Source organism: Carcharodon carcharias, chromosome 2 (assembly GCF_017639515.1).
Source record: "Carcharodon carcharias isolate sCarCar2 chromosome 2, sCarCar2.pri, whole genome shotgun sequence".
NCBI classification, from domain to species: Eukaryota; Metazoa; Chordata; class Chondrichthyes; order Lamniformes; family Lamnidae; genus Carcharodon; species Carcharodon carcharias.
In genome coordinates this window covers 206,936,936-206,963,322 of record NC_054468.1, presented here as the reverse complement: position 1 = coordinate 206,963,322, position 26,387 = coordinate 206,936,936, and the positions used below count along the sequence as shown (strand labels likewise).

The window sequence follows — 26,387 nt, the reverse complement described above, 5'->3', positions numbered from 1 at the left end:
AGTGGTGAAAGGTTTGTGCAGAAGCTCCTAGGGATTTGTTTGAGGAATGCAAACTGGGGTAATTGATGTTCAGAAGCTGAGAGATTCTGGATGAAATTGGAGCTTGTGCAGAGTGGATAGGAGGAGGCTCATCCAGAGCCCAAACATTGGCATGGGCTTTTTTTCTTTGATGTATTTTCTATGCAATTTGAGGTGGCATTGGAGAAATTTAACCTGAACATGATGAGGGTTTGCAGGGGTTCTGGTGACCAGTGGATGTAAAAATTGTTCTGGGAAGGAAGCTAATACAGAGTTAACTCTGGGTTGAACAGGAAACGAAAATTGTGCTGTTATCTGGTTCAGTCTGAGTGAGTTGCTGAGAACAGTGATGGAATGAGGGACTTGAGATGGTTTTATTCTTGCTAGTGTCCAGGTGAATAAATTTTTGGCTCATACATACCATGCATTAGTTGATTGGACAGCACAGTGACAGTCGTGAAATTGAGGGCGATGGAGCCAGCCTACCTAAGAAATATGAATCTATGTTTTTGGATAATGATGCTGAGAAGCAATCTATTGATGAATATAAGGACAGAGTTAGGAATGAAACCTTGGAGTTCATGGTGATATGACACATACATTGCGACAGATTGACCACTCCATCAGATTTCAATTCTTGGTTCCAATTCAATCACCTTGAAGACTGCAGGAAGTTGAAGAGGCCTAACATGATGGATTGTAGTTGCTTCAATATTCTTGGGTGGCATCTGCTGTGGACAGAATAAATCCTGGAGTGAAGGGATTCAAACCATGAAAAATAGGATAGGCTGACAGTTGGATAAAAATGACTTGAAGAGCATGGTTATTAGTTGGAGGGAAAAAAAACTTATTATCATAGCACTTTTCATGACCTCAGGACATCCCAAAGTGCTTCACCATCAATGAAGTACTCTTCAAGTGTACTCACTGTTGCAATGGGAAATGTGGCAGCTGATTTGTGCATAGCAAGCTCCCACGAACAGCATTGCAATAATGAACAAATAATCTGTTCTGGTGATCTTGGTTGAGGCATAAATATTGGTCTTTGCTCTTTGAAATAGTGTTTTGTGATGTTTTATGTCCATCTGAAAGGGCAAATAGGTCCTCTGTTTAACATCTCACATGAAAGGCACTTCTGACAGTTTAGCATTTCGTCAGTACTGTACTGAAGTGTCAACCTGTGTTTTATTTTCAAGTGACTGGAGTGATAGTTGTGTTTAAGGGCGAACTTTTGTAAGGAAAAGGGTGAAGGCTTTCAAGAGGGGAAGTGAACAATTCCTTAGGCAAGTCAACAGCTGGTGAGTATTGGACCAAGGAGAGGCAATTGAGTGATTAGGAGATGGTCATGAGAACAGGTGTTGGGTCTCAGGAAAGAATCAAATAAGGTGTGGGAGAAGATATGAGTTGGCTGTAGAAAGGGCTGTAGAGTATGGCGATTGTGATTGGGCACTTTGAAGGGAAAGGCTGAGGCAGACCAGTGAATTGTCTCAATTTTGATGAAATTGGGGTGTAAAGCTTCTGTCATTTGAGAATGGAGAAGGCTAAGGAGGAACGTTGGAGATATTTAATAAAGAAGAGATCTACATTGGTGTCTTTGATCTCTTAAAAATCTGCTGCAGAGTTCCTGTAAATTTTGATTTTCTTTGTTTTTAGGAAGTATTTATTGACAAACTGGAGTTGACTGACTTTTGACATTTCTATAAGTGAAATTTGATTAATTTTAATTTGATTATATTTTAAGTATGGTTTTGTTGGCCCCTCTCCTATGATACATGTTCAGCCAGCCAAGAAGAAAAAGGAATGTTCTTTGAAGTTAGACCTAAATGCTAGGTAAGGATTTGTATAACTAGACATTGATTAGGTCTAATGCAAGTTGACCTGTATTTCAAACTATTTGATCCCATGTGCAGTTGGGAAAAAATTTGAATATTAATGCTGCAGTAAAAGCATAGTTGTACCGATGGTTTTGGATCTAATTATTTAGTACTTCAATCAACAGTGCAAATGATGAAGTTGAATGATGGCAGCCTGAAGCTTGAATTCTGATTAGGCTAAAGCTTTGTGCCTCTGAGGCAACTAGGATTGGAATGCCCAAGCTACTTTGCCTCTTTGTTGCCCAGTTGGGTGCATTCAGTGGAATTTCAATGGACATGTATAAATTTAAATTTGTACACAAATGGAATTCTGCAAACTTTATAGATGCAGTATCTTGTAGGGAGGAGGGGGAGATTTTAAAATACTGTACTCTTTTTACATTATGGGTTGGAGGAGTGGAGAGTTCAACCTCCAAGGTTTCCTCCAAATTGAAATTTAAAAACATTCTTGGAGGGGGTGAAAGTAAACCATTTCGTAATTAGAATTTTTTGATACTGTATCTATAATGTGCACAGCAAAGTCCTCAAATTTTCATTATTGTATTTCCATTTGATGGACTTTTAAATTTGAACATGCACCATGATTAATCATAGAATCTTGATTTTATTTGTTTCAGGGTTACTTTGAAAGCTGTAACATTCATCGTAATCGAATAGCTGGTTTTGAAGTGAAAGCCTATGCGAATCCTACAGTAGTGAGATGTGAAATTCACCATGGGCAGACGGGAGGAATTTATGTACATGAAAAAGGGCGAGGCCAGTTCATAGAGAACAAAATCTATGCAAACAATTTTGCTGGTGTATGGATTACGTCAAATAGTGATCCAACTATTAGGTAAGCTTTTGGACATCATTTTAGTTATCAAGATACCTATTTATCTTCTAGGTAATTTAATGTGTTTTCTTTATTTCCCTCCTTAGGGGAAATGCCATTTTTAATGGGAATCAGGGTGGAGTTTACATCTTTGGAGATGGCAGGGGTCTTATTGAGGGAAATGACATTTATGGTAGGTTGAGGAGTATAAAAGTTTCAGTAAAAGCGTTTACATTTTTAATCTGGCATGTACATAATTCTTTAAAAATGTGCATTCTGTATCCTAGGAAATGCATTAGCAGGAATACAGATTCGAACGAACAGTTGTCCAATTGTACGTCATAACAAAATTCATGATGGCCAACATGGAGGCATTTATGTGGTAAGTCTAGAACGTGTGTGTTTTCTTTGGATTGGTACATTGGAGTGAGGGAGGCACAGGAATAAGCTATATCAAGTTTAGAAAGGAAATGAAACAAGTGTCATAATCTTGCTTCGTTGGTTTCGAAAGCTCTGAATGTGGAAGCTACAGTTATAAATGCTTCTTAACTAGCCTGAGTTCTTTAGCTTTATCAATAATATGAAAGTCTGAATGGTGTCTTTTTTTAGAAATCTAAAATAAAACTACAAGATGCTGGAAATGTAAAACTGATGAATAATTATATAGCTGAACTGTCAATAACCTGCCTAACCTCGCCATAAATTCCAACTGACCTGTGTATTTTCAAGATTTTGTTCTTATTTCCAGCCTGTAAAAGCTGCATATAATCCTTGGATTCTTGATAACATTGACTTTCAGACAACCAAACAGTTATCATAACAGTGCTTTTTTTGCTGTAATTGTAACCACTTATCATAAAATGATGAGCATTATGTTGCTGTGGTGTCTGAGGGATTCTGAAAACTGAAAAATCAATAAAAGAATTGCACTTGGGAAACTAAAATTTTGAGGAGGAAGACCGTAGAGAGATTTATAGAATTCTGTGCAAGTTGAAATAGGTCATCTGTAGCACCTAAGGAGAAATCCTGTTCAAATATTTTCAGTGTTAGAAGTGGTGGGAAATGTACCATGTTGAGCTACGTTCAAAACGCTAAATTTATTACGTTTATTGTTAAGCATGAAAAAGGGCAAGGTGTAATTGAAGAAAATGAAGTATACAGTAATACCCTGGCAGGTGTGTGGGTAACAACAGGAAGTACACCAGTGCTACGGCGAAACCGAATACATAGTGGCAAACAGGTATGTAGTAATTAATTTAGATGTTTTATCAAATCTCATGGTTCAGCAGTGTTAACAGTATTCATGACTGAGGTTTGTTTTACAAGGTGGGCGTTTACTTCTATGACAATGGCCATGGAGTGCTTGAAGACAATGATATCTACAATCATATGTATTCAGGGGTTCAGATTAGGTAAGATACACTTTTGTCTTCATCAGAGTTCTAACTTTAATATCTGATTCTGTCTTGGTGCTGTCTTGAATTGTTGGCACAGTTGAGAATAACATACAGACATATTAGCACCTTATCACAAAGCCTTAAAATCTCGATGCTTTACTCTGAGTTACTTTTTGAAGTGCAGGTTTGGTTGACACAGCCAGATTACGTATCTGCCATTAAGTTTTGCTGATTAAGAACAAAGGTTCCTTTTAATGAAAACTAACAAATTAGATAAAATATTAGTGCAACATCCACATTAATTATTTAATACTTCGTGTTTCTGATGGCCACAGTATTCCTGCAAGCCGTTGCCAGCTCCACTCTAAAAGTATTTCATTGTGTGAAGTGCATTGAGACATTCCAGCAATTGATTATATGCAATGTAAATGCAGTTTCTTTTTCTCATTTCATGTGGAATGTCAAATAAGTTATTGAAAAATGAACTGGATCAAAATTAATGCAGTCCCACTTAAGGTGCATTCATTTATAATTGGTACCTCAAACCTGAGGAAAACTACATGAGTTCCACTTGAATTGTGTCCTGAATGCTTAGGCTCAGAAAGCAATTTCATGCCTGCTGTTTCATTGCAATTACAATATAAAATTTTGGCTCATCTGTAATGATAGCATCTGAGCAGTCTAAGAAATTGCAGCAGAAGAGGATATTACATAAATTAGCTCAGCAGCTTTGGCCCTGCATTAATAATTATAATGATGTTTGGTAACTGTTAGAAAAGTCCATGAAAATATCTGCAATAGAAAAGTAAAGGGTGTAAGTTGTCTATGGATTGGTGAACTGAATAGAAATGAAAAGAATAGAAGGGAAATTTCAGGATAGGCATGTATAACATTTCATCCTGAGTATTTGCAGTGAAAAATGTCCCTCATTTCTCCTTTCAATTTAAAAAAAATTCTTGGTAGCTGGTGCACATGGTGAAGACTATTGACACCTGAAGTGTGGTGAAGATGTTTCCTTGATCCCAGCATTTCTTGTTGCTTTACTGAGCTCGGGGAAGGAGCAAGATGGAAGTGGGAAAGGTAGAGGAGAAAGAATGCCGAATGAAGGCTCAAATGCATCCCTCACAAGAGAGGGCAGGACTTTATCTTTGGGATGTTTTGCACATTTACTGAAGGCCGATTCAGAACAGCAAAGCTAAATATCTTTGACTATATTTGCTGCTTAATTTATTTATCTATAGAACTACATACCTGTTCTAGGTGTGCTGTAATATTGTTGAGGTGGGAAGATATCAAGTGGGGTGCCCCAAGATTGTTGTAAGGACTGTATCAAATTTATGCCATAGACTTAGATTCTAAACTTAATTCAAATAAGAAAAAATTGTGGTGAAATCAAACCTAAGAGGGACAGAGGAATTGAAGGAGGCATCTTAGAAATAATAGAACTAGTTGGGCAAAACATATAAGTGGACAGAACAGTAGCAGATTTTGGCCAGGTTATTGGGGGATTTCTCCTGCTACTCTTCAGATCGTGGAGTAGAATATTTTGTGTCGAACAGAGGGGGAATGGATGGGGGTCTTAGTTTTAACATCTTACCAAAGAGACCTGGTTATGTTCCTGTGAAAGAGAATCTTTGATTTTATTGATTAGTGAATCATTTTCAGTAAGATTTGATGTTCACGTTCAGCAAAAAATGTATTTTAAGGCCTCTTTGTTCATGTCGCATACTACTACTTTAGACTGGCTTCATTCAGCGCGTTAAGCTTCTAATAAATTTCTGGTCAGTCAATGTGTAAGTAAAAGCAATTTTTTCTTTTGTATGCTCTCTACTCCTGTGTTTAAGATGTACTTTCCCATAACAGCTGAGACTTTAACTTTATGACTTGAAACACCAGATGTTGCTGGTTTCTCCTGTATTCTCCTGGTCTTGCTAAATTGTGATTCTGTGGTTGCTGGCTACCCACTTCTTCTTTTGTCCAAATAGCCTGGATAGTGAGTATGGACATGCTTTGATGGTGGGGAGCATCAAATCTGAGTTCAATCCTAGTCCCTATCCCATGTCTCTATATTGGGTTAAAATCCTGGCACTCTGTACCTAACAGCATTGTGGGAGCACCTTCACCACATGGACTGTAGCGGTTCAAGAAGGTAGCCTCCCAACGACAACTTTGAGGGCAATTAAGGTTGGGCAACAAATGCTGGCCTTGCCATTGATGCCCACATCCCATGGATGAATGAAAAAATCCTTTACACACAGGTGCAAGATCTGTGGCTGTGCTTTATCCTGTCTATAATCTATGGATGTTAAGGTCACTTCCTGCTGTGATTAGCCAACTTGGCACATGCTGTAGTTTGAACCCAAGACACTTATTATGTGAAAACATTTATTTTAAATATATTTAGTTATGCACATGAAGTACTAATGGATATAGAGAACAGAAAACAGACATTATCTTTAATTTAAATCATAGTTTTGTATTGAGTGCTCCCATTGGTTATATAAAGCATCATTTTATTCTTTAGTAGTTTTCCTACTTTTGAGATTTCTTTCACATTCTATAACTCTGGTAGGTCAATTCAGGTGCTAATGCTTCAAGGAGAGATGAAAGCCTTTTTATATCTGATGTCATGGATAGAATGCTAAAGAGAAGCCATAAGCTTTTCAGGCTAGACACGAAGGTGTGCTTTTTCTTAAGGTTCTGTATTAAAACTTTTTTTGGTGTACTCCTACTCTCTGCACGGTGTATGAATTATACTAAGTTTTGATGTTTGAAATTTTAGAATCATCACTGCGGAGGTACTTTGTATCTTTTTTTTATTTGTGCTGAAAGTTTACATTGAATCAAGCCCTGGATAATAATAAGCAGTATTTGAGAGTTTATTTCTTTGAAGTATTTCTTACTGTAGTAAGACATTAATCTTAGGCTAGTTTGAAATTTATGATCCACAGAACTGGAAGCAACCCTAAGATTCGACGCAATAAAATATGGGGAGGGCAGAACGGTGGCATTCTTGTTTACAATTCTGGTAAGTGTCCATTGTGGCTGCAGGTCTTTTCATTATTGTTTTTCTGTTCTGCTTTATTTTCTCCTCAATTTCAGATCCAAGTGAAATTATTTCTTGATGTCAATTAATACAGGTCTTGGGTTTATAGAAGATAATGAAATATTTGACAATGCAATGGCCGGTGTTTGGATTAAAACAGACAGTAATCCCACACTCAGACGGAACAAAATCCATGATGGCCGAGACGGGGGTATCTGCATATTTAACGGAGGCAGGGGTAAGGATTTATAGCTTAAGATTAAAGTAACTTGTACAGTTTAGCTTCCCAAAGGCTAAATGGGGAAATGGACAGTCTGTATGGTACTAAGCCATAAGGACGATGGTCCTGGTTTGATCCCTGGCTGGTGGTGTGTTAGCTGATGTCAGCTGGGCAAATAAAAAGGTGCTAAAATTTCTATTTGCTTGGATGAGAGGAGTGTGGGGTGAGGGGGGTGGGGAGAGGAATTGCGAAGGATTCTTGTTGGTAATCTTACTGTGTGAATGTATCAGATGAGGACAAGATTGAACTTAAATTTGATGCCCTCACAATTGAGTTACCTACTAACACTATCTAGGTTCTTTAAGCATTGGCCATTTGGGTGAGGACCTACGGACTGTTGGCATGCATGGAGCTATACATCACTGGGAGAAGTAGACTTGTAACCTGCATCATGACATAAAATTTCTGAATGGCAGTTTTTCATATAATTTTAGCTAGTGTTATGAATTTAGAGTAAAACAATCTGGTTGCATTCTAAAAGGAATGCTCTCTTGGGGCAGTATCCAAGAGTTAATGCAGTACCCAAATACCACCTAGGTTTATATATACTTTGAGAGTTTTCAGACTCAGCAAATCTCCTGGTGTTAATACTTTTAAATTGCATTAGAGATGTCCTCTGGCTTTGAAATGCTGAATAAACGCAAGTTTGCAAATAGACAAAACAGTTTACTATAATGGCTCGCTGTTTGGGGTTACCCTTAAAGGGAGATAATTTCTTAAGGTTGGCACCTATGACATGAAAGACATTTCCTTGTATTAAACAGATGGTGTCCTAGCTTTTCATCTTTCTGTATTTGAGTTCAATCATCTATTTCCATACTAATACTGTGGTAAACTATTCAAGTTCACCTCAAGCTTTAAATGTAACTTTCGGACCATGTAGGATATAGAATCACTTCTAGAATCTGTGGTTTGCTGTGGATATGAATAAAGAGAACTCAAATTATAACAGCCAGCAAGAATCAGCAACTTCGAGAATGGAGAGAGAATTACAAAGAAAAATAACTTCTATATTTGATGCTTGTAAATGAATAAATCTTTGCCAGGAAATGCTACAATCAGGATTTTTTCAGTTTTTTCAAGCTGTAGTTTTGTGTGTTCCTGAATTTTTTGACAGCATTTTTATTGAGAAGTATCACTGAAGAAAATGTCTTCACAGTGAAGTGAATTGTGGTAATCAAGACGAGATACTGATGCCAAGGAAAAATTATGTGAACGTCCAGTTTTAGCATGGTTAAATCCAGAATAGAATAGTAGCCCGTCAATCTGCACTGAATTGGAGCTCCGATTCCAGAAGTAAAAAGACATGTTTACCTGAAATGAGTGTTTCGCCACATTTCTTAGTTTTAAGTACTGTTGTGCTTCATCTACTCCTGAGTCTGGCTGATTAGCTCATAAATCCCTCCTTGAATGACATCGGATAATTAGATTGACTCAGTTGGTAATACTCTCAAAATGAACAAATAATTTAGGCTGATGTGCTCCACTGTCAGGTGATGTTAGATGTGATAATCTTTTGGTCAGCCTGATCAAGTAGATGTAAAAGATCCCATGGCATTATTCAGGAAAGCAGAGAGTTCTGTCCCTCTTAACATCACCAAAACAAGATTATCCATACATTAATTTTCTTTTTATTTGCTATTTGTGGGACCATGTCCTCTGCATATTGGCTACAAATTTGCCTACAAATTGGTGATTGTTACACTTCAAAAGTAAAAAGAAAATTGTCCTGCGCATTTGAATGTCCTGAGGTCTTGGTAGGTGCTATATAAATGCCAGGTAATTTTTAATAAAGATAAGTTAAGAATAAATTTTATGGCTGTTAGGAAGAGGATTGTGGGTTAAAGCACAGATAGAAGGTGGGTCCGCACTACTAAAAACATCCACATTTAAAATAGGCATTCTGTAATATTAACTGAAAGCCTGTATTCATTAACAGTTTGCATTGCTGTCAGTTTCAAAGTGGTGCTTATATAGTATCTTCAATGCTCCTTTACTTTGGGCTGAAACAGCTTTGCTTACTCGCATTCCATACAATGAATATAATATAAATGTATAACCGAATGACAATTTGAACAAAAATTTTCAAGCAGTCTTTCCAGTGTGTCCTAATTCTCTCATGATTCCTAAGTGGTAATGTAAGGAATGTCAATTTTGAGAAACTCAGCCCTTCTCCATTCATTCTTGTATCCATTATGTTTATATGACATTTCCCAAGGCAGATATCAGGAGGTCATTTTGTAGCACGTTTCAACAAAATGTAGTCATAAAACATTCCAAGTTGCTTAATGAGAGCATTATTAATAAAATTTGACATCCACCTACATAAGGAGATATGAAGACAAATGAACAAAAGCTTAATCAGAGGCACCTTTATGGAGCATCTTTAAGGAGGAAAGAGTGGTAGAGGAGTTTAAGGAAATGCCAGATCTTGTGGCCTAAGCAACTGAAGACATGACCAACAGTGATGGAGCAATTAAAATTGAATACTCGAGAGGCCAGAATTAGAGGAGTGCAGAGATCTTGGAGAGCAGGAGGAGACTACAGAGTTGCGGAGGGAAGAGATCATGGTTAGATTTGAAAACAAGGATAGAATTGAGGTATTGCTATACTAGGACCCAATGTAGGTCAGCAAACGTGGGTAATGGGTGAATGGGGCTTGGTTGCAGAAATAGGCCCATAAATTCCACGGAGCAGTAATCAGACTCTGATTGCCACTCCAGTGCTACTTACCTGGAAATAAAGCCACTCCTTTCTTGCCCAATCTTCTGACTGAGGCTGGGCGAGAACCATGTAGTGCAACCGGTTCCTGAGGTCTTGTATCGAGGACAGCTGAGCCAGAGGTAAGGAAGCCATGCCCCTTTTTTACAGCACTCTGCCGTAAAGCTGGTATATTTGAGTCCAGCCACTTTGAGAAGCCAGGACGAAGGTAAGTTTGTCAGGTAAGAGGTTGGGTGGGGGGTGGGGTAGTCTTGGGTTGGGTGGTCAGTTTTGGTGGGGGTGGGGGAAGGGCTGGCCAGTAGGCTGTTGGGTAGGGTGGTGGTGTCTATGGGGATCGCAGGGGTGGTCATGGGTGTCCTGTGGGGAATAAGGGGAGTATTGGGGCTGCAGGTGGGGGGAGGTCAAGGGGTCTCAAGGGGGGCCAGTATGATAGTTACCTGGAAGTTAGAAGTGGTTTTAATTCTTCTAACTTTTCCTGGCTAACTATAACTGTAAGATAGTCAGAACTTTCTGAAATCTGCAATTTATATCGTACTTTTGATCCCATTGCTGGGTAATTGCCTAACAGAAGTTTGAACGTCCCATCCAGTTGGTGTGCAGTCCTTATCTGGGGACTTCTGGGAGGGGGTTCCCCAGCACGTCTTTGGGGTCCCCCCCAAATTACGATGTCCTGGAGCTCGGAAGTTACGAGCTGTAGTTTTGGATGAGTTCGAGTTAATGGAGGGTGGAGGGAGGGAGCTGGCTAGGAAAGCATTAGAATAGTTAAGTCTGTAGGAAACAAAAGCTTTGATGGAGGGTTTCAATAGCAGATGAGTTGAGTCGGAGGTGAGTTTGGCTGATATTGCAGGTGGGAGTAGGCAACCTTGGTGATGCAGCAGGTATGTGATCTGAAGTTCATAATTCACTTCATATGTGATAGTCAGCAAACTTGCTGTTAACTTACTTGGAGTTTCTGGTCATGGCCTGTTTGCCTTGTTGCCATAGTCAGCGGCAGCATGTTTTTCTGGGTACTTTGGTGGCATTGTTCCCTCTTAATTTTTTTTAAGTGCACAGGTGATTTATTTGAGTGCGAGGCTTAGAGGAACCATTGATTAGTGGGCTGGGCTCAGCTGCTATTTAAGTTTGGATGAATGCTTAGTACTGCTCTGCAGCCTCAGCTCTATTTCAATGTGGATCAGAGATCTAGGTACCAGGTAGAGTCGCAACCACAATATGAAAATACCCAGAAGGATCCTACAGTTGTCGCATTGCTTCGTACAGTTAAAAGCTTTAGCAAGCTCTTTCTTCATAGTTCAATAATTCCCCTTCAAAACTTTTTGTTGCCATTTTTAAAAGCATTCATTCATGTCTGAACTATTGTTTTCTTAATAAAGCATATTCAATTGTCCTGTCTTAAAATTATAGCTAATAGATTACCTGAGGTACTTCCTGCACTAAAGAGTTTGTAATGCAAGGTTTAATTGAATTTGGAATTTAAGATAATTTATCGATAAGATCCCAGACAAGATGTTACAGGCCGTGAGTGTAAGAGTTAACTTCATCTTAGAAAACAGCACTAATAAGGCAGCAAGATTGCAGCTAATCTTAGAGCGCACTTGGAATTTATATATATCAGTTCAGTCTTTGAGATACAAAGGTCTGTTTTTAAAGACGGGATTTCAACATACAGGTAGAGAAACTTAAGTTTAAGGAACGATGTGCAAGCTGAGATACTTTCTAGATTTTATTGCACTAGTTGAAATATAATATTTTGATCTAAGTATTCATTAGAAGCCCATTCACACCGTATCAATTGCACTGTGCTCCAGTTCCATTCCATATCTCCCCACATTGGCAGGATCCAGCTTTACAGAATCCATAAAAGACGGCCTTGCTCTTCTAATTTCATTTATACCCAGGAATATTGTAGAATGTAACTAACCATCTCATACAGTGGGCAACTTGTTTGTGAATGCACCCATTGCCAAGTGGTGGGGATTGTAATTGAATCCTATGTGGAAAATGATTCCTGAAGCTGTCAGGGTCCATGCAAATCTCATTTCAAAGGTGGTGATTAGTTTCGGGGATAAAACGGAACATGCATCTTGGTTTATTTACCAATTCCTATCGTCCATCTAGTTCATTTGCATTGCATTATCTTGTAGTTAGATGGTACAATGATAATGGCGTTGTTGACTAATGGCTATCAATCTCTCTCAATTAGTCTGCAACAGATCAGACATGAAGAGATGAAGATGCACCAGTGGTGGAGTGTTTTCGGAACAATAGATCCAAAATTATTTGTAGTGTAGCATGCTTGGTAGTAACAAGTGTTATGTCTTAAATGATTCATATATTGTATGTTAATATATTAATTTCTAAAAGCCTGTCTAATTTGCATTTGAATGAATCAACACTTCTGCTTCCCGGTCTCCCTAAAGAGCCTGTTCTATAGATTTACCACTTGCTCACTGAAATGTTGGCCTTCAGTTTGCTAGAGTATGCCAGTTAGCTAAATACGTTCCCTGATCATTCAATATTTTTTGCCCTGCAAAGGCAATGGACATCTAGGTCCATAGCAAAATGATGGGCCTAACAGTGTATCCCATTAACCATGAGATATAAAGATTAAGAAGGAAACACCAATCATCAAGAAAGCAATGGGGTCAATTTGAGATAAATCAGGTACAGAAGGAGAAGTAAAGAGAGGAAAAGATTGGACTAAGAGAGATAAAAAGAGACAAAGGAAAAGTCAGGAAAATAAATTATTCTCTGGGCTGGAGCGGTTGATTAGAATTCCAGGAAGATGAATTTCATTTAAAAGGTACTTGCACAGTTAAGTATTAGTTCTAACTTTCTACAGCGATTGTTATTGCAGCAGCTTCATAAAACGCATGGGGACATTGAAGATGAGCTGCAGTTTTGGAAGAGTATAAGGACATAGGAAACAGGCGCAGGAGTAACCCATATAGCTCCTCAAGCCTGCTCCGCCATTCAGATAGATCATGGCTGATATGATCTGGGCCTCAACTCCACTTTCCTGCCTATTCCCCAGAGTTCTCGACTCCCATATTGTTCAAGAATCTGTCTAACTCAGCCTTGCAAATATTCAATGACTCGGCCTCCACAGTGCTCTGGGGTAGAGAATTCCAAGGTTCATGATCCTCAGAAGAAATTCTTCCTCACCACCTAATAAATAGCTGACCACTCATTCTGAAACTATGCCCCTGAATTCTAGATGCCACATGAGGGGAAATACCCTTAGCATCTGCCCTGTCAGGTTCCCTCAGAATATTACATGTTCCAATAAGGTCATCTCTCATTCTTCTGAACTTGAATGGGTATAGGGCCAACATGCTCAATATTTCCTCATTAGGCAATCCTTTAATGCCAGGAATCAATCCAGTGAATTTTTTTCTGAATTGCCTCCAATGCAGTTATACTCCTCCTTAAATAAGGAGCCCTAAACTGTATGCAGTACTCAAGGTGTGGTCTGACCAAGCCCCATACTATTGCAGCTAGACTTCCCTAATTCTATATTCCATGCACTCCTCTGTATGCAATACAGACCAACATTTCATTTGCCTTCCTGATTACTTCCTGTACCTGCGTGGTAACCTTTTGTGTTTTGTGTACAGGGACAGCCAGACCCCCTGTTCACTGCAGCATTCTATATTCTCTCCATTTAAGTAATAATTTGCTTTTCTGTTCGTTCTGCTGAAGTGGATAACCTCACATTTTCCTACATTACACTCCCATTATCAAATTTTTGTCTACTCACTTAACCTACCTATATCACTTTGCAAACTTTGTTACCTCCTTATAACTTGCTTTTCTCCATATCTTTGTATTGTCTACAAATTAAGCCAGAATACTTTTGGTAACTTTATCCAAGTAATTTATATAGATTATAAATATTTGAGCCCCTGACACTGATCCCTGTGGCACCCCAGTCATTAAGTTTGCCATCCTGAAAATTATTTTATTCCTGACTCTTTTTCTCTTAATTTGCCAATTCTCTTTCCATGCTAATATATTGCCTCCAACACCATGATGTCTTGTGCAATAATCTTTTATCAAATGCCTTCTGGAAATTGAAATACACTGGATCTACCTGTTCCCCTTTACCAACACCTCTCATTACATCCTCAAAGGACTTGAATAAATTTGTCAAAGACTATTTCCCCTTTCATGAAACCCATTGTATTATGATTTTCTAAATGTCCTGCTACTACTTCCTTAATAGTTCATTCCAGAATTTTCCCTATGACTGATATTAGGTTAACTGTCCTATAGATTCCTGCTTTTTGTCTCCTTCCTTGAGTAGAGGCACTACATTCACAGTTTTCCAATCTGCTGGGACCGCTCAAGAATCTAGGGGATTTTTGAAGGTTACAACCAATGCATTCAGTATTTCTGCAGCCATTCTTTTAAGATCCTAGGATGCAGGCCATCAGATCCAGGGGCCTTGTCAACCTGTAATTTGCCCAGTACTTTTTCTGTAGTGATGATTGTTTTAGTTCCTCCCTCAATTTTGCCCCCAATTTTCCTACTATTATTGAGGTGCTTTTAGTGTCGTCTACTATGATGACAGATACAAAATACCTGTTTAAATTCTCTGCAATTTTCTTGTTTCCCATTATTAATTCCCCAGACATTCTCTGAGACCAGTGTTTACTTCAGCTAATCTTTTCCTTTTTAAATATACATGTAGAAGCTCTTATTGTCTGTACGTTTACTTCTGGCCTAATCGTCACTTCATTCAATTTGATATCAACCTTAACTTTCTTAGTTAGCCATGGATGGGTTATCCTCCTCGTACAGTCTTTCCTTCTCCATGGAATATATCTTTGAAATATCACTTAATTGCCTGTCCTGCTTATCTGCCATCTTTAACTTTTAATATATTTTCCCAGTCCGCTTTCAGGAGGAAGCTGTATGCCTACTTTAGTGAAATAAGCTTGCAGGGCTGTGGGGATAGAACCGAGAATGGGACTGACTGGATTGCTCTACAGTGAGCTGGCTTTAACTCCATAGGCCACGTGGCCTCCTTCTGTCCCATAATGACTAGATGACCCAAGTTTCTCACCCTTAAATTGAATATAAAGTTCATTGTTATACTCTTCTCTAGAAGATTCTTTTACTATGAGATTGTCAATTAATCTATCTTTTTATACATTACCCAAACTTAAAATAGCCTGTTCCCAGTTTCATTCCATAACAGATTCTTTCTAAGAAACTGCCCTGAACTCCATGAACTCGAGGCTGCTTTTGCCAATTTAATTTGGTCAGTCTATATGAAACTTAAACTCATCAATGATTATTGCAGTACCATTCTTACAAGCCTCATTATTTCTTGATTTATACTCTGTGTAGCTACCATTAGGGGAGTATCAACTATTCTCAACAGTGACTTTCCTTTGCTATTTCTTATTTCCACTCAAACTGATTTTGCATCTTAATCTTCTGAGCAAAGATCATTTCTCACCACCATAATGATCTACCCCAACTTTCCTTTCTGTTTATCCTTCCAAAATGTCAAGTACCCCTGAATATTCAGTTTCCAGCTTTGGATATCTTGCTACCATGTCTCTGTAATGGCAATTTGAACATAGCCATTTTTTGCTCTTTGTGCCATCAGTTCATCTGTCTTGTCAGAAATGCTATGTACATTCTGATTAAGAGCCTTTAATGTTTTTTTTATAATTTTAGACCTAGTCTGACCCTATTTGCTGACGTACTCATGTTTGTACCCACTTTCAATCTGATTATAATTATCCATATTGCTACCCAGTGCTATTGCTATGTCTTTTCTTTTTAACAAATTTGATCTCTCTTTAAATCTCAGCTACCGCACCCCTGCCCCTCCATCAACCTGTTTTCAAGAGTCCTACTTATTTGATTTGCCAGGTCATAGGTCCCAACAGGGTTCAAGTGAAACTCACCCCTGCAGAACAGCTCCTTATTTCCTCCATACTGGTGACAATGACCCATGAATTGAAATACATTTCTGCCACCCTAATCTTCCAACTTCTCTCATTCTATTGACCCTGTGCCAATTTGCCTGTGGCTCGGATAGTAATCGAAAGATTATCATCTTTGTGGTTCTGTTTTTTAATTTGGCTCCTAGCTGCTCATATATTTCTCAACAGAACCTTTTGCTTAATCCTCCCTATGCCATTGGTACCTGCATGGACCACAACAACTGGAGCTTTCCCCTTCCACTGCTCATTTCTCTCCAGCCCCAAGGAGATGCCCTGGCACTGGGGAAGCAGCACAGCCTTCAGGACACTCACAGCTGCAGGAAACTGTGTTTATCCCCCTAACTATACAGCTGCTACCATGATTACAGTCCTTTTTATTCCCCCTAATTGAATGCGCCCCCCCCCCCCACAATGTAGTGCTATGGCCAGTGTGCTCATCATCCTTGCTCTTGTTCACACAGGTTGCCAGAACCTCGTACCTGTTGTACAAGTGCAAGGCTGAGGCTCTGCCAGTGCTACCTTCTGGATATTCATACCTGTCTCACTTGTAGTCATGCCCTCCTGTCCCTAACCATAGACCAGATCTGAAAAATGTAACCCAAGGGGTGTCACTGCCTCGTGGAACGAAGCATCTGGATAACATACCTTTCTCTGATAAATTGCAATCTGAAGTCTAACAGGGAAGTGGCACAGATTGTTCAACGTGTGGAGGTTTGCAATTCACGGGGTACCTCTTCCTTGCTACAAGTCACTGGGTGATTTACACATTACTAAAGGCAAACTCCATTAAACTCACCACTGTTATTTTGGCAGTAAATTCCAGGCCAATATTTCCACAAATCAGTTTTTAATTTACCCCCCAGTCGGAGGCCATACCTTCTGGTCCTGCTGTTCTGAAGAAAATGGAACAGTTTGTCTATATTACCTACATGCTTGTAATCCGAATGCCCTATCCACTCAAATCCTTCTGGGTGCTCTATTCTGTATGCGCTCAAACGCTGCAATATCCTTATATTGCACACGGTCTTCTAATTGAGTTTGCATTAATTATTTGTAAAGTTACAGGTTTACTCCACTGTTTTGGCCCAATAATGACCTAGTAATTCCTCCAAACATTTGCAGTAGCCACTGCCAGTGAGCATTGTTGCAGCACTTTGTCTTTCAGGACCCTGAGTCTTTCATTTTGCTTTTCTCTATACTGAATTTCATCTGCTGACTCTGTCCAATTCCCAAGTATATTCAGAATTTTTTTTGCAGTTTACCAGCTTCATTAGCTTTGTGTTATCTTAAGATATAGTCACTATGCTTGTGACAACCAGCTCCAGGTTACGTATGAAGATGAATCTGAGGTTAAATCTTGGATTTTTGCTTGATTTAACTTTTAAGGGGGAGCTGGCTGTACATGCTTTGTGGAAGGAGTGGGTTTTGATAAGTTAAATTGCTTTAAAATGCTCCCTTATGGGAATGAAACTACTCTTCGGTTCTGAAATAGATGTAGACTTCATGTGGACTTTTATTGTACATTACAGGGCAAGATACCAATTTCGAGTTTGTGATGGATAGGCTTTCTTACAATTAATACAAATATGAATAAATTGCTCCACAGAATGGCAAGATTTGGCTTGGAATTTGAAACTGCAAACTGAACTCAAACAAAAAAACATGGAAAAAGAAAGATTGTTTAGCCTATTAAATCTGTCCCTCCTGTACACAGTTTATTGTTTACTTTGTGCATAATCTTTTGTATCGTTATATCCTATCCATTTAATTTCTTGAAGGAGCTGTGTCAATGCTGACCGATCCCCAGTTTAATAAAGATCCATTTTTTAAAAAAAATGCACAGTTTGATCTGCATTTCAATTTCAATCAATGTAAAAGCCTCCTCGTGAGGAGGTGGTATATATTTTGCAATCCTTTCAAGTTGACTTTATGGGGGTGTACAGTCCACTGAAAATACACTTCCAATCATGATATTTCCTCATTTAATCACTTTCGGACTTTTTTCTTCCTGTATGAAGATTTTTTAAAATTGTATTGCATGTTTGAAAAGAGGATTCTTTAAGATTTATAGATGGGATTGTTTATTGCCAAATTGTTACAAGATTTCGAGCTGATATGGATTTTTTATATTGTAATTTGTTGTATGGCTTTCTCTTTTTCGCTCTTTATTATAGGACTCCTTGAAGAAAATGATATCTTCAGGAATGCCCAAGCTGGTGTTCTTATTAGCACCAACAGCCACCCTGTATTGCGGAAGAACAGGATATTTGATGGGTTTGCAGCAGGTCTGTAACTTTTAATCAAAAGTTCTGTGCAAGTAATGTGAAATTAAAACTTTATTGACATTTTCTCCCAATTGTTGAATGATATTGTATAATGTGACTACTCGAATGGAAGAGAGGGAAATACTGTTATCAATACAAGTGGTGTCTTGTACAAATAGCATAATTTTGATAGAAGTCATGTCTGACCTCTGCTGAATGCAGACATTGAAATTTCCTCCCCTTTTGAACTGTAGCGCAATTGAGTTGAAAAAGCTGTTCCATAGCTGACTGCTAAAAGTATGGTTCTGATGGAAAGTACTTGTGATGTGAAACAAACCTTGATATTACTGTAATAGGCAACTCAAATATCAGGAACAAATTTACATCAATAACACTAATCTGTTGAAATGGGTACAATTTAATTACAAATTTTAAATATCCCTGCTTGCCTTGTCTTCCACCTATTAGCTTTATCAAATTTTACAAACACCTTTATTATATCTTTTACAGTCTCATTAATGTACTATCTATTCTATACCCTTTCCATAAATATTTAAAAGTGCCAAAAATATATAATTGATAATTAAATATTGTGGTTCCGATGGGATCAGCTTCTGAAGTTTTCATGTAAATTCAGAAGTAAGCTTGTAATTATTCTTGGTTATTAGCAATGAGAATATACTTCACAGGACAAGCAGGAATTAGGGTTGATGTGCAAGCGACAATTCATGATAATGGGCATCTATAATCATCAACGTGAGAATGACCTAAAGTGTCTGTAATTAGATTTGAGACTTGTCAGTTAATGCTACTGCTTTTACCAATGGCGTTTTTTAAAGTTATTCCAGCAGGATGGCATTTTATTGATACCAGGAACAAATAGTTTCTACATAACTTTATTCACATTGTCATCTATTTTCCTTGGCAGCATATGAAATAGTAATAGATTCTATTGCATGCCCATCATTTATTGGATGCAGGACAAGCTAAATTGAATGGTGAATCCCTAACCTAATTTAAACACACAATAACCCGTGGAATGAATAAAATTATGTAAAATTTCAATTTATATGAAAAAAAGTAATCATACAGATTGAAACTCAAGGCTGCAAAACAATGTGGAAAGTTTGTTTTATTGAATAGCATAGTCCTGAACTCTTGGGGACCTTTAAGGGTTCTTGTGTAAAATGGTCGGAGAGGGCTGGCAAATACAGGAAATCAGGCAGGACCGGAAAACACTAGGTCTGCAATCCAAAGAGTAATGTATGACAATTCCCATTGGGAGGCAGAGCATTGCAGAACTTTGGATTTTCCCCCCATTGGCAGCCAATTTTCAGTTACTCACATCAATTCTTCCCTCAAATAGCTTTTGAGTGTTGAATCTTCCTTCCTTCCCATCATCAAGATGAACTCATACTCTATTGGCCGCCTGATTTACTGATTTGTTAATTACCTGACACCCCCCCCCCCCCCCCCCCCCCCCCCCCCCCCCCCCATGCTCCAATGGGATCAGGATCAGGCTCTAACTTCGGCGTAGTTAATAGAAATGGAGATGGATCAAGAAATTTGCCTCAAATATGTTTCAAATGCTGATTAACCCTATAGGTCCTGAACTTGTTTAAATGAGGGCCTAAAAGTCCTTGTTCTTTTTTTATTTTACAATTCCAGCTGTATATAATCTCATTGTGCTTCTTTCATAGGCATTGAGATAACAAATCATGCTACAGCTACTCTAGAAAACAATCAGATATTCAACAACCGGTTTGGAGGGTTGTTTCTGGCATCTGGTGTGAATGTTTCAATGAAAGGTATAAAAACATGTTATTAAACTTTATTAGTGGAAAAAAAATTCATTTTCTTACTGGTGGTATAATGGGATATATTTTAGATGGTTAGATATTTATTAACCACATCTGATTTTCCTTATTGGAAAATTGTAGAAACAGTGAAAAAGAAACCTGCATTTATAAATAAATCACTGGAGGAGAGTATGCAGTTAGTCCTTTTGGTTAGTCTTAAACATGAAGAGCCTCAATTATCCACTCTCTCAAAAGTCACACTATCTGCTTGCCGTGGTCAGGCAGCTATTTGAATTATTGTATGATTCTGAATATTGTGAAGGGAGATATTGATATATTTAGTATTTGCTATTCTTTCTCATGTTTTATCTTTAAAGCAACTCGTTAAAGGTACACTAGGAACTGAGCACTTATGTAGACTTAGCCTTGCAGCAACTTAAAGTTCCACTGCTCAAGTGAACAGAGTATCCTAAAGCCTGCTGAACCCTGTTTACCATATCGATTCATTGAACTTTCTTCATGGCAGTTGAGGCAAGTCTACACAACTTAATTGAGCCCAGGCTGCCTGAGGCAACTTGAGAGAAGAACTTGCTTTTCCTTAAACATTGAGCAATTAGGATCAGGAATGAACTGCCATTGTGGCAGTTTGTCTTTGAAGCAGAAAGCACATGACTGAGTGAGACACCATGCATGCCTTTCTGATGCTTAGTTATGTTGCAACACAATTCCATTTCAGGTGCAGCGGTATCTACAGTCTGTGTTTTCAATTTTGTGCAGTGTTCAATGTATTTAGCACTGCAGGTGCTTTATGGAATAGAGCTATTAAGTGTTGCATTTAGGTCTCATAACAGCAGAATACACACACATTTTAAAATTGACTGCAGTGTAACCATTACTTTTAAACAGATAATTTACATCCATGCGATTGCTGATACTAATGCAAGTGGGTGTTCTGATGTCAGAAAAGTCCACCAGTGAACCAACAGCATTTAAAATAACTTAAGGTCCAGACCCCCCACAGTGTAAATTGGGCAATCAACTAAAAAGGGAAGAAATGCATTTTGTCCTTGGATTTTCGGAGTGGGGATCTTCATGCGGACACAGGACTTCCCTGGTCTAATGGGCAAAGGTGCTATGCATTGTGGGACAATAGCATGCAGACCAGAAGAACCTAGGTTTAATCTCTGTGGTGAATTAGCCAATCTCAGCAAGAACAGGAATAAAGATGCTATAAACCATCTTGGTGCTCCTGGGCTAGAGAGATGGAGTTGGAGTATTATACTTCTGATAGCCAGTAGTGAAAGAAGAAACTGCAGTGAATCATTAAACGTATATATCTCCTAGCTTGACTTGCACCTTGTGTCACTAAGTGTTTCTTTATATGTGTTCAAAAAGAAAAATATTTGAGGCAAGCTATGCAGTGACCTGTGCTAGCAAGTTGTAACCTTTTAGGTGAAGATTGGTTTGTAGTCAGTTAGCTGTGATGCCTCTACAATCAAGTAACTTGTTGACATTCACTGGATATGGTCACATGAATGACTATTTGGGCAAGCTACTAGAGGTTGATTAGCAATTGACAAGCATGAGTCAATGTCATAGAGTTAGAGAGAGAAAAATGCTGATCCACGATGTGTGTGCATTAGTAACGTCAGTTTGAAGATGCTTTGCAGATATCGGAGACTTACTGGGGCAGCTTGGGATATGTGACCCAGGTAGGTCTGCAGTCAGCTAGCCTGGCTCACTGCTGGACTGAGAGCTGGACCAATCCAGCCAGCTAGAAATCATTTAATTTGGCTGCAGAGAACCGTGCAACCAATGTAAGGGTAAGGGGGCATTTAGTTGGTCAAACTACAGAGTGGTAACATAGCGAATTATGGTCCTGGACTAGTAACTGAAACAGTAAATCTAATCCTGAAGACAACCTGTAACTCCTACCTGACCTACATGTTACTCCATTTGCTCAATATGTAGTTGACTCATAATTGCCTCTGAAGTGTTCTGATAAGCCATGCAGTTGTGAAGTTACTGCAAGAAGGCAACGCGACAATAAATGTCTTTATTGGTATTGTCCACATACAATTTAAAAAATGGCATCTTTTCCATGTGGGCTCTCTGCAAGAGCAACTTGGCTAGTACCATTTCCCTTGCCTTTTCCCTGTAGCCCAGTTTTCTCTCTTCAGATAATTATCCAACTCTCTTGAAAGTCACAACTGAACCTGCATCCACCACAATGGCAGTGCATTCCAGATCCTAACCACGCAATGTGTAAGGAAAAGCAAATTTTTCCTTCCTGTCACCCCTGGTTGTTTTGTCAGTCAAACGAAATCTGTGTGCTCTGGTTTTTGACCCTTAAGCCAATAGGAACAGTTTCTCCCTGTCTGCTCTGTCCAGACATGTCATGTGATTTGATGGAGGTGTTCAAAATCATCTCGACCTTCTCTTGTGAACAAATATATAAAACCATACCTCTGTTAAACTGAAAAATTTAAGTGTACAATTATTCACTGAATATTTGGAGGTCTCGAAGCTTTGGCTCTGTCAACCTGCATATTCACAATCTAGTTAATAGGGTAGTTAATGTGTCTCCTTGGGGTGAGTGGTATGCCCTTGGGTAGACAAGGCAGTTGTAGATTTCTTGACATGGTTCTTAATCATAGGTTTCCACAAGTCAGGCACCCAGCTAATCCACCCCACCTGCTAACTAAATTTTGTTTTCCAATTAAGCAACTTTGTAGTAGGATGTATAAAATGTTGCATAATCAGCAAAGGAAATCTCAAAACTTGATCCTACTCCATTGTTCTCTTTAACTCTCTTCAGCCGACTCTTTCAGAAATGCATCCGTAAATGTCCACTAAATGAAAACGCATTCCTATTTTCAGTAATCATTTGATGGTTTTCTGTTATTTTAATTGTTAAAAATCTGAAATTATCAAGCCACGCTATCAAATATGCATCAAGTATTTTGCTGCCTTGACTCTAGATTTATTCGGGTAATGAGAATATTAGGTAAATTTCTGCAAGTGTGAATGTGAACAGCAACTTCCTGCAGATCAATTCTAAGTTTAAAAGATAAACTCTTAAAAGTGAGAATGAAAAGAGTACCTTTGATCAAAATAAGTCTTCTGAAGTTGATATAAACTGAGCCTTACCCGCCACACTGGAAGTAGCATGTTAGAAGTCCCGGCTGGAAAATACCCATCTGTATCTGGCTGATTGTTCTTTGACTAATGAGCGTGATTTGGATTGGAGACCGGTATTCTTCCTGATCCTGAAAACTGATATCAGTGGCTCAACACACCCAAGATGCACAGTATTGTTTGGGAATCTGGCTATTACAGTACTCAGCATTTTAATTGTTTTTATTACTAACATTCATTCAGAGTAAAATGTGGGAATCTACTCAATAATGCTTGATAGCTGAAATATACCCACAGCCTTTGCACAGTGGCTTTCTGACAAATTGCCACGGATAAAGAAAGGCAATGCCCTGTAACATAGTTGAGTTGCAAAGGCAGTACTTCATGGGGTGTCACGAGTATCACCAGAAATATAACAATGCACCTTCCAAAATAAAATCCACCCATACAATTAAAATTGATGTGTTTAAATCTTTGGCTAATCCAACCTGATCAGCAGCTGTTGAAGTAGCTGCTTTTGTTTATCACCCATTGACAGCTGGTGTTCTTTGGGTACTCGACATTAGGAAAAGTTGATCTGTTCTTTGCATAGTTCTGTTCTTTAGTTGTGTGCATGCCCCTTTCTGTGATTTTAAATCTCTGGCTGAAAGCTGCTGGTTGTCCAGTTGCTGTTGTGTCAATGTCCTCTAGGTTATTGCACTAAATTGCAGCAGTGCAGATTGAATTTCCTGGCATGGTAACCTCCAGAAATTCTGAATTTTGCATCTGGATTGGTTTACAATCCATTTCTTAGTGACAGCAGGGAAGTTGAAATTCTAGCATGGGTGTTTGTAAGACGAGGTTGGAGGTGGATATGAGAAAGAGGAGGATAAGGAATATATTGGTCCAAATTTTGCAGTGAGTGGAAAAGTGTGGTACTCACTGGTAACCTTGAAGAAATCTGTAAAGATCTAGCAACCTCTCTGAAGCGCATTTCATCTTTTTTGGCATTAGTTTAAACATGGTGCCAAGCCAAGTGGTCTCCAAACATCCAGCAGCAACAATGTCATCAAATAGGGTGAGCAGCCAGTAGCATTGAAGCATTCTCAGACAGAAAAACAGGAAGTAAAAACCATTGAATCCCTTAACTTTTGTTAGGGGTTGTGAAATACACGATTGGGCATACACATGGGATTCGGGTAGATGTTAAAATATCAAACTTAAATTCGATTTTTAAAAAAATAAACTTTAGCAGCATCATGGAGCAATTTGTTAAATCCACAAAGATAAAATTACTCTATCTGTAATTATAATAGTATTTAGATTTGATAGAGGTATCCAAAATTGAGGGATCTGGACAGAAGGAGAAACATCGATGAAAGGATTGAGAACCAGAGGACACTGATTTAAGGTGATTGGCAAAAGAACCAATCCTTCTCGTTAGGCAGTCCTTCAGGGCTAAGAATGACTTCCACTCCAATTCGATGGGCTTTGAAATGGTTGATAAGTCCAATGTAAGGCAGGTGGTACTTGAAGGGTTGGGTAGATGCGTTGTTTGGAGGTTTTTGCGGTCCCTCTGACACCTTGGATTCGCCTCTGCATGTTCCCGACGAAGTCTCTCATGTTTGATGCCTTCCCAAATGAGCCTTCTCATGGTCCATGGGTATGTTTGACCACTTCAGGGATGCATTAAGTCTTCTGAGACGATTGAGTTCTGAGTGGAGCAGTTGCTTTGGGAGTCTTGTGTCAGGCATAATGATGACATGCCCCACCCAATGGAGCTGGTTTTGAGTAATTAGCACCTCAATTCTGGGTAAGTTGGTCCAAAAGAGGCCGTGGCAACATGAGGAAATGCAAAGTTTCTGCAATGCACTGCCTAAGTGTGGTAGAGGTAGATTAAATCATGGCTTTCAGAAAGGTATTGGATAATTAGCTGAAGAGAGAATATTTTCAGGGAGAGTTGGCACTTGATGAATTGCTCTTGGAGAGATGGGGAGCCCAAATGGCCGCCTTCTCTTTCTATGATTCTAATATGCCATTTAAAAACCAGTTGCATCTCATTCAACAGGGGGGCAACTTTTTTGAAGGGTCTATAGTGATACTAATAGTGTAAAAGTGAAAGTTCTGGGCAATTTAATTATTTCTGATTAACTACAGTTTGGGGGACCTTCAGCGTACCATTTGGGGAAAGTATAAAATCAAGAACAGCAATTTCTACATTTCCACACTTAACCATGCGCTCCAGAAGTTATCAGTTTAGGGAAGTAATGACAGAAAATGCAGACAGTTTCACCATCATTATTACTGTAAAATTTGAACCATGGTTACATCAAAACGTATTTGTGTAGGATATTTGAGACTTGTATTGCACCAAATGTTTCACCTCTGGAAAAAATTGCTGGGTGGTGCTTAATTATGATTCCTACAGGTTGACCTTAGTCCTTTGGAATTTCAGGCTCACCTCCAGGTAGAGTTTTGTTAAAAAGCATTGGGTAACATCTGTTGAGATGCATGTAGATACAATTAAGGAAAGCAGTAAGATGGCCTGCAGAGATTAATTTGGTAGGTTGTCCACACTTTGAATATAACTAGAAGATTTCAGGTTATGGAGTGGAACCCTTCTGAAGTTACCACTGAGACGCCATATATGGTGTGAATAGTGGAGCACTAGTGCTTGTACACATAAGTATGTTCCAGAATTTAGGTATCAGTCTGATAAATGATAAATCATTGTAGTGACTTATATAGGCAATTTCTTCTGAATAGGGCTTCTGTTGGTTGCATAGAGGTGTGAATTAAGCTTTCTTTGAAATTCTAGTCACTCTCTGGGGACTATTGATAAACGTACTGCAGTTCTCTCCTGCATCTTATATGGTCAAAGAATAAACAGCATATATATACTAATATACATTATATAATATATATATATTTTACATATATATATATATATATATATACACACACACACACACATCCCACTATTTTAATAAGTCAATACAGCTAACTACTTTTCTGTGACAATGTTTGATTAGTTCCTGTCCTGTTCACAAAACATTGGGCTGTATTTGGAGATGGGCATGTATTCTCTATCTAT

General features: G+C 38.6%; 1 protein-coding gene across 5 annotated transcripts in view; it reads left to right on the top strand.

The window, feature by feature from the left end:
* LOC121289979 (F-box only protein 11) overlaps window positions 1-26,387 on the top strand; it is a 133,335-nt gene that overhangs the window by 100,711 nt on the left and 6,237 nt on the right. For all 5 annotated transcript variants that reach the window (XM_041210009.1, XM_041210028.1, XM_041210040.1 and 2 more), the window contains 9 exons: window positions 2,510-2,727; window positions 2,814-2,899; window positions 2,994-3,088; window positions 3,824-3,946; window positions 4,033-4,118; window positions 7,055-7,131; window positions 7,244-7,387; window positions 18,288-18,398; window positions 20,078-20,185. In XM_041210009.1, the coding sequence (XP_041065943.1) occupies window positions 2,510-2,727; window positions 2,814-2,899; window positions 2,994-3,088; window positions 3,824-3,946; window positions 4,033-4,118; window positions 7,055-7,131; window positions 7,244-7,387; window positions 18,288-18,398; window positions 20,078-20,185 (1,048 nt within the window). The remainder of the gene's footprint in view (window positions 1-2,509; window positions 2,728-2,813; window positions 2,900-2,993; window positions 3,089-3,823; window positions 3,947-4,032; window positions 4,119-7,054; window positions 7,132-7,243; window positions 7,388-18,287; window positions 18,399-20,077; window positions 20,186-26,387) is intronic.